General features: G+C 37.3%; 1 protein-coding gene across 1 annotated transcript; it reads left to right on the forward strand.

The window, feature by feature from the left end:
• Nucleotides 1–5,443: 5,443 nt before the first annotated feature.
• NAP1L2 (nucleosome assembly protein 1 like 2) lies at nt 5,444–8,595 on the forward strand. The gene has a single exon (XM_060003018.1). The coding sequence runs from the start codon at nt 5,805–5,807 to the stop codon at nt 7,188–7,190; it is 1,386 nt and encodes a 461-aa protein (XP_059859001.1). The 5' UTR covers nt 5,444–5,804; the 3' UTR covers nt 7,191–8,595.
• The last annotated feature ends 836 nt before the right edge of the window (nt 8,596–9,431 follow it).

Consider the following 9,431-nt stretch of genomic DNA (forward strand, 5'->3'; position numbering starts at 1 on the left):
TTATATTATATATATTTTAGCACAATAAAAATTCAATTACAGTAACTTTTACAATAAATTAATCATAAAAGAATATATAGGGTTACATTTAACAAAGGAAGTACAAGATTTGTTTACTGAAGATTACAAAACATTGCTGAGAGTAATTAGAGAAGTCAAATAAATGGAGAGAATTTCCCTGTTCATGGATTGGAAGACTCAGTCTTGTTAAGATACCCAATTCTTCCCAAATTGATCTATAGATTCAAGGCAATCCCTATCAGAATTCCAGGCTTTTTTTTTAATAAATTAACAAGCTGATACTAAAATTTATATGGAAATGCAAAAGACTCAGAATAGCCAAAACTCTTTTGGAAAAAGAAGAAAAACAATGGAAGACTTTCACTTCCGAATAAAGAAATTAATATAATGCTACATAATCAAGACTGTGGTACTGGCATAAGGATAGACATATAGATTGATGAAACTGAATTGAAAATCCAGAAACAAATCCTTATATTCATGGTTGTGGTGAACTTGAGGATTTGGGGACTGATCAAGGAAAAGACAAGGAGACAGGGTGATGGTAGTATTGTACAACAAGCTTTATTGAGTGGTGTCTGGACCAGGGTTGCATGAAAGGGTAAGTTTCTTACAGCAGAAGACCTTATACAGACTTTTCAATGGGCCATAACCCAGAGGGTGAAGAGGGTAAGGAAATTCCTGGGAGAGAGGTAAATCAAAGAGGGGGCTTAAGTGTCTAGGCGCTGTCCTTCAGCAGAAAGGTGGGCAGTCTTTGGATCAGAGAGCTCCAAAGGGCAGCAGTTTAGGATCTTTTATAGCTACAGAGTTTATCTCTAGCTAGCAGATGTTGGGTGCAGTTTTGTAGGGTAACAGGCAAGCTCTAAATGACCAAAAATATGCTTATTTAGGTATAATTAAAGCAGTTATATGTGTGAGAATTTGAGTTTGGTTCTGAAGGGCTTTGAGCTAAGGGTTGTAGCCTGCTATGATGAATAAACAATGTAGGGGCTGATATACAGGGGTCATCTTTGGTCCATTTATATAACAATGGTCAACTGATTTGTGATAAAAGTACCAAGGCAATTTATTGAGGAAAAGATAGCTTTTTAAACAAATGGTGGTGGAACAAATAGATATCCATATGCAGAAAGCTAAACCAGGGCCCTTGAACTCACACCATCTGCAAAAATTAACTCAAAATGGATCACAGACCTAAATACAAGAGCTAAAACTATAAAACCTTTAGAAGAAAATATAGGAGAAAATCTAGGACCTTGAGTTAGGCAGAGATTTTTTTAGTTATGACACCAAAACACAGTCCATTAAAAAATGACAAATTGGATCTCATCAAAATTCAAAACTCTTGCTCTTCAAAAACACCATCTTAAGTAGGTGTAAAAGTATGTGCAGCATACTGGTGGAAAATATTGCAAAACACATATCAGATAAAGGACTTGTATGGAGAAAATGCATAGAACTCTTATACCTCAATAATAAAAAGATAATCATACCAATAAAAATGGGTAAAAGATTTGAAGATGTTATATCAAAATATATGTGAATGGCTAATATGCACATGAAAAAATAATCATTAGAGAAATGCAAATTAAACCACAACAGGATACCTTTTCATACTCACCACAATGGCTAAAATAAAAAAAAAGACTTGCACACAAATGTTCATGGTAGCATAATTCATAGCAGTCAAAGTTGGAAACAGCCTATATGTCTATCAGTTGGTGAAAAAGTAAACATAGTGTGGTATATCCATGCACTTAATTCCTATTAAGCAATAAAAAGGAAACAACTATGGATACATGCTATGACATGAATCTCAAAATCTTTATTCTCAGGGTAAGAAGCCAGACACACAAGACTACATATTGTATGATTCCACTTATATGAAATATTCAGAAAGATAAAGCTATAAAGACAGAAAGTGTATTAACATTGCCTATAATGGAAGTAGGAAGTATAATGGAAATTAACAGTAAATGTTCATGAACTATCATATTGGGATGATAAACATGTTCTGAAATTGATCCATGGTGGTGGTTGTACAACTTGGTAAGTTTAAGATCATTGAATTATGCACTTGAAAAGGGTGCATTACATGATATACAAAATATGACCCAATGAGGTTATTTTAAAAATAAAGCTGACATGAACATTTTTAATACTAATTTGTTTGTAGCAATATCTGAGAGTTCCAGTTTCTCTACATACTTGTCAAAGTTTGGAATACTCAGTTTTTTAAAAATTATAGGCATTTCAATTCTCTTTATGTAGTAATCATTTATTTTGTATATATATGTGTGTTATACATATTTTACCTATTTTTGCTTAGTGCTCATTTTACTTATTGTTTATGTTTTTGTTTGTTGGTTTGTTGTTTTCAGCATTTTATGGTAAAATATACATAACATAAAATTTACTATTTTAACCATTTTTAGTTATACAGTTCAGTGGCATTAAGTACATTCACATTACTGTGCAACTATCATCACCATCCAGAATGTTTTCATTTTTCTGAACTAAAACTCTGTACCCATTAAATAAAAATGCCCATTTTCACCTGCCCCTAGGCTCTGGCAACCACCATTCTGCCTTCTGTCTCTACGAATTTGTCTAGTCTATGTACCTCATATAAGTGGAATTATACAGTATTTGTCTTTTTATGTCTGGATCATTTCACTTAGCATAATGTCTTCCAGGTTAATAATCCATGTTGTAGCATGTGTCAGAGTTTCATTCTTTTCAAAGGCTGAATAATATTCCATTGTATAAAAATACTACATTTTGTTTATTCCTCTGTCAAGGGACATATAAATTGTTTCTAACTTTTGGCTATTGTGAAAAATGCTGCTACGAACATTGGTGGAAAAATATCTGAGACCCTGCTTTCAATTCTTTTGGGTATATACCCAGCAGTGGAATTGCTGGATCATATGGTAGTTCTGTTTATTTTTTTTTTTTGAGGATCTGACATACTGCATTCCACAGCTGCTGCACCATTTTATGTTCCTTAGCAATACACAAAGTTTCCAATTTCTCCAAATCTTTGCTGACACGTTATTTTTTGTTTTCATTATTTTATTATTTTCATAATAGCTAGCCTATTGGATGTGAGGTAGTATCTTATTGTTTTTTCAATTTGCATTTCCCTAATTAATGATGTTGAGCATTTTTTCATGTGTCATTTGTATCTCTTCTTTGTAGAAATGTCTATTGAAGACTCTTGCCAATTTTTTTTTTTTTTGCAGTACGTGGGCCTCTCACTCCTGTGGCCTCTCCCGCTGCGGAGCACAGGCTCCGGACATGCAGGCTCAGCAGCCATGGCTCACGGGCCCAGCCGCTCCACGGCATGTGGGATCTTCCCAGACCGGGGCACGAACCCGTGTCCCCTGCATCGGCAGGCGGACTCTCAACCACTGCGCCACCAGGGAAGCCCTCTTGCCAATTTTTTAATTGAGTTCTTTGGGTTTTTGTTGTTGTTGAGTTGTAGGAGTCCTTAATATATTCTCTATATTAATCCTCTATCAGATATATGACTTGTAAGTATTTTCTCCCATTCCCTGGGTTGCCTTTTAACTCTTTTGATAGTATCCTTTGATACACAAATGTTTCTAATTTGAAGTCCAATTTATCTATTTTTTTTCTTTCATTGTCTATGCTTTTGGTTTCATATACTTTTGTTTCATGTAATGAAATCACACCATTCCCTTTGTGGTTTCTGTGGCTGCATGTATGACTATGAAGGACTCTTCAATCTTAAAATTAGATGAACATACTTTCTCTTTGCCTTTAATAGTTTAGTTTACATAGTATATTTAAATAAGTGGATTTTCTTCTAAAATTACATTTTTAGAAACTAAGAACATTGGAATATGTTAATGAGAGGAAAAATTTATGAGTCTATCCCAGTTTTACTTTAAAAAAACCTCTAGCCTAAACACAACACTTATATAAACAGGTCAGAAAGAAAAGGACCGAAATGTTCACATTAGTTCTCTCAGGGTTGTGAGATTAGTAGTGATTTCAGCTATGCTCTAAAAATTTCCTTATTTTCCAAAATTTAAAAAATAAGCATATACTGTATTTATTATCAGAAAACTACAAGGAATGTTGCTACTACAGAACCAGAAAAAGAAAACCGGAAATGCAGGACTCTTAACTATAGAACTACCCAGATTGATACATGAGCCTGAAAATTGAATTTTGTAAATAATGTAATGATAAACAGTACAGAGAGATTAAGTAAAAAGAAAAATTTACCTACATACTGAAAGAATCTGTAAAGAAATACAACAATATGTAAACAGTGTTTATCTCTGTGATAGTAGCACGATAGAAATTAGTGTTCAAATCTGGAAAAGACAGTCAAACATTTTTAATTGTTCAATTAATAAATAATCAGCATTAGAAATATGGACAAAGTAAACATCACCAATGATTCCTACCCAAAGGAAAATTTTAAATGATTGCATAGTATTCCATCCTATGAACACTCTAACATATATCTAACCATGTCTTTAATGCTGAGATTTAGATTATTTTTGATAACATTTGTCAAGCAAATGTTAAGATTTAAATATATATATATATATAAATTTACATTTGAGCATTTCTTTTAAAAATTCCCAATGGCTTTAAACCCAGCATCAAGAAAGAGGAAGAGGCAAGTCAGTATTAGGACTGGGTTACTGACTATAAGGTAGACAACTGGTTTATAGTCTTGTGTGTTCACTTGCTATATAGTGGGATACAGCATTTTGGCTCTTCATCACAGGCCCTCTTTAACCCAACCTCCATCTAACCATCTAAACTCCTTCCTGTCCCCACTCCCTACCCCAGGAAACGGTAAGGAGGATTTTCCAATCTCAAATTATTGCTCACTTATCATACAGCTTGTGGAAAGTACAGAAAACCAGAATATAGAATATTTAAATCACTGGCAGTTACACCACCCTGAGACCAGCATTTGCTAATTTTTTTAGTGTTTTCCCTTCTAACCTCTTTTTATAAGTCCCCCCCCCACCTCTCTCCTTCCCAGAGCCCAGGGCTAAAATCAAAGGGACAGATTTAGGATGGGTGAATGCCTTGTCTAACATTTTAGTTACTACTTTCTCTTAACTCTTTTGAAATTATAAAAATATAATACCAGTTGAAAACTGAAAGGATAAACTAATAAAACCTGGTTTCTAGAAAACTTGGGTGGTGGTGTGGGACGAGTGGGAGGTGGATGAATCAGCCATATTAGAGAACCTGGGAAAGTGAGCAGAGTTAGAAACTTGATAAATCTATTAATTTATTGGCTCATAGTTTGTCAATCACGTCAGCCCAGCAAATGAAATTAGAATAGAGTCGTGGGGGAGGGAGGGTGTGACGCAGCAAGCTATTTGCAACAAGAAAATCTAGCCGAGAGACAGCTGCGTAATCATATTGCGGCACCGTTTTTACTTGCAGCAGCTGCTGCTTGCGGAGGACATCAGCCCACTGCGGCTCTCTGCAGTCTCTGGCCTGCTCCTGCAGGGCCGGTCACTGCGGCCATTGCTACTCTCTGCACCCCAGCCCGGCCACCGCTGCCTCTGTCCGGTTCTCACAGCCTCAGCACCGTCTTCATCCTGGCAGCAGCCTCGACAGTCGCTCCCGGCTCCCGTATCGCAGTCCGACCACTACCGCACGTTCCACCTCTGCCCCAGCCACCGCCGCTTCTGATATTCCGGTGAGTCTTTCCTTGCGGAGGTCAGGTCTCCTGATCTTGGCGGTAGCCACCTTAGGCGTGTGAGGTCCTTTGAAAAATGGCCGAGTCAGCCGACCACAAGGAACTGTTAGAATCCAGTCAAGAAGAGACTGGTGATAAGGTAATGATGGAGGGGCCCAGGGAACAGCCGGAGCGCGGTGAAGATGCCGCCGCTGGGCCTGGAGATGATTGGGAGCGCGGTGAAGAAGCCGCCGCGGGGCCTGGGGAAGAAGGGGGAAAAGGTGAAGAGGCTGCTGCTGAGTCCGGGGATGGCGGGGAAAAAGGTGAAGATGCTGATGAGGACTCAGACCCAGACCGTCCAAAAGGACTTATCGGTTATCTTTTAGATACAGACTTTGTTGAAAGTCTACCTGTGAAAATTAAATACCGTGTGTTAGCCCTCAAAAAGCTTCAAACTAGAGTGGCCAATCTAGAATCCAAATTCCTAAGGGAATTTCATGGTATTGAAAGAAAGTTTGCTGAAATGTATCAACCTTTATTGGAAAAAAGACGTCAGATAATCAATGCAATCTATGAACCTACAAAAGAGGAATGTGAATATAAATCAGACTCTGAGGGCTATGATGATGAGATGTATGATGAGGAAGAGATGTGTGGTATTGAGGAGGGTGTGCTACATGACTACCTAGATGAGGATGACGGTTGTGAAGAAGATTATTATGATTATGCTATTGAAGAGGATGATGATGATGACGACGACAATGATGACGACGACACCGAGGCAGCTGGAGATGAGAATAAAGAAGAGGATCCTAAAGGAATTCCTGATTTTTGGCTGACTGTCTTAAAAAACGTTGACATACTCACTCCTTTGATTAAGAAATATGATGAGCCTATTCTGAAGCTCCTGACAGATATTAAAGTGAAGCTTTCAGATCCTGGTGAACCTCTCAGTTTCACGCTAGAATTTCACTTCAAACCAAATGAATATTTCAAAAATGAGCTGTTGACAAAGACCTATGTGCTGAAGTCAAGGCTAGCATATTATGATCCCCATCCCTATAGGGGAACCGCGATTGAGTATTGCATAGGCTGTAAAATAGATTGGAATGAAGGAAAGAATGTCACTTTGAAAACAGTCAAGAAAAAGCAGAAACACCGGATCTGGGGAACAATCCGAACTGTGACTGAAGATTTCCCCAAGGATTCATTCTTCAATTTCTTTACTCAAGGAATCAACTCAAAGGGAAAGGATGGAAATGATGATTTTCTACTTGGTCACAATTTACGTACTTACATAATCCCAAGATCAGTATTATTTTTCTCAGGTGATGCACTTGAATCTCAGCAGGAGGGGGTAGTTAGGGAAGTTAATGATGAAATTTATGACAAAATTATTTACGATAATTGGATGGCTGCAATTGAGGAAGTTAAAGCCTGTTGCAAAAATCTTGAAGCAATAGTAGAAGACATTGATCGCTAAAGCAGAGTGTACATGGCCCTGAAATTAATTGCCCTAGATCTAGTTACTCAAGTTATAAGAAGTTAATTACATCTTGTGTTCTTAATTTTTCTTGTAGTGTCAGTTAAAATGTATGTCTCAGAATATGAGAAGTTCAAATACTAATTCATTTGACCTTGCATTTTAGTAGTAGAATATCTTCAAGAAAGTATTTACTGTGGTAAATGATTTAAGACATATTAATATAATGTGTAGTTTAATCCTTCTGAAGTCCTTTTGTCATGTAGGTATTAATCTGTAGCTGTGAATATTATCAGAAATGCTAAATGAGATCAATATTTATTCCAAAAGAAAATCTTGGGGAACCAACCCAAGGTTCTTTTCCTGTTGTTTGTTTCTTGCATTTGTGTTTTCTTAGGACTTTAGCTAGTGGGTTTAATTTTATTGTGCCTGCTTCAATTTGCAATAAAAATGCAATAGAATTTAAAACTTGAATGCTTAAGAAAAAGCCTGTATATAGTTAAGAATTTCAGGCAAAACCACATTTATTGTTAATAACAGCTTGTTCATAAGTTCTTGTATTTTATGTGACCATGATAAATAATGAAACTTATTCATATTGAGGTTATCAGTGAAGTGTTAATCACAGTATTCTCCAAAGATTGCCACATATTGCTCTGTGTAATTGTGTAAACTGTAATTACAGTGTATAATTTCTCTTTTCCTATAGTACTTAATCATTCATTGAAAGTGATCACTTTATCATTCTGAAAATATTTTTCATGTTCCTTCACCACAAAATAAAATGAATAAAAATTTCAGTGATTTATGTTATAAAAGTGATCTTTTTTTAATTGTAAAAGTAATATGTTTATTGGATTACCGAAAACCATATACCCATTCTCCAAAGATAAGCATTGCTTATGTTTTGATTAATTTTCTACTCTTCTTTTTCTGTGTTTATATATGCCTGCAAATTTACTAAAACTCTGCTTAGAGGGGCAAAGAAAGTGTATCTTTTTTTATTGTTTACAACTGATCTAGTCTTAATCATGAGTCCACCTCCACCTCCCAGGGCTGCAGGGAAACAAAAATCTCAATTTTAATCAATCCAGTAAATTCATTGCCATTTAATAATTAAAACACTCCAAAAATAACAGGCTTATGTGTGTTAGTCTATATTTCAGATTTACCTACTCTTCCACAAGGTCATCTGGATGTATAGGGGCTTATATTGCTTTATGACATTGGTTGGGGGTGCACTGACTGGGGACAATGGGATGTGGTTGGTCAGAGAGCTGACTTTGTCCCAGAGCTGATTTTGCCTTCCTCAAGTGTGGAAACCCAGAAATTTGGCTGCCCCCTTTGGCAAACTCTGTGAAGGACACATCTATCCCTCTGGGATAACAGCAAACTTCTTTTTTTTTTTTTTTTTTTTTTTTGCGGTACGCGGGCCTCTCACTGTTGTGGCCTCTCCCGTTGCGGAGCACAGGCTCCAGACTTGCAGGCTCAGCGGCCATGGCTCACAGGCCCAGCCGCTCCGCAGCATGTGGGATCTTCCCAGACTGGTGCACGAACCCGTGTCCCCTGCATCGGCAGGCGGACTCTCAACCACTGCGCCACCAGGGAAGCCCAACAGCAAACTTCTTAATCTCTTCCATGCCATGTGAGAGCTGAGAGTGGCTAGGAAGTGCTAACTCTATCTCGTTATTGCTGCCTATCCACTCTTCCATCCCAGGTGGTTGTGATGTGATCCCACAGAATTATAAAATGAAAATGGAACAAAAGCTCCTCTGCTCGTGACTTATTCTTCCACTATTGAACATACCTCTTCCTTCGGATTTTGGCTCAAAGAGGTAAGTTTATAACATTGCCTGCATTTCTTACCACTGTCTCATCTCTACAATCAACTGGGGAGGAAGGTATGGGATTTTTTCTCTCCTTTTCCTGTCTGGACAGGACCTTCCTCTAATATTGTATCTTTCTCCCAGGGTTAGGGGTAGATGCTCACTTGCTTTTCTCTGGGGTTGCAATAGTTGACAGGATATTGGGAAACAGACAACTTACGATTATAGGGGAACCTAAATCAGGAAACATTTACAGTGTATACTTGATAAATGTAGACTTTTTCACACTTTTCACCACCATTAATCTTGACCTCTATTAAATTCCTGACTCCCTCTAAACCCCTCCCACACACAAAAATTGGGCCCCTTTTAATAGTGGTTGCTGTTCCTATGCATTAAAAAGTCAGGAACATGG

This window comes from Delphinus delphis, chromosome X, assembly GCF_949987515.2.
Source record: "Delphinus delphis chromosome X, mDelDel1.2, whole genome shotgun sequence".
NCBI lineage: Eukaryota > Metazoa > Chordata > Mammalia > Artiodactyla > Delphinidae > Delphinus > Delphinus delphis.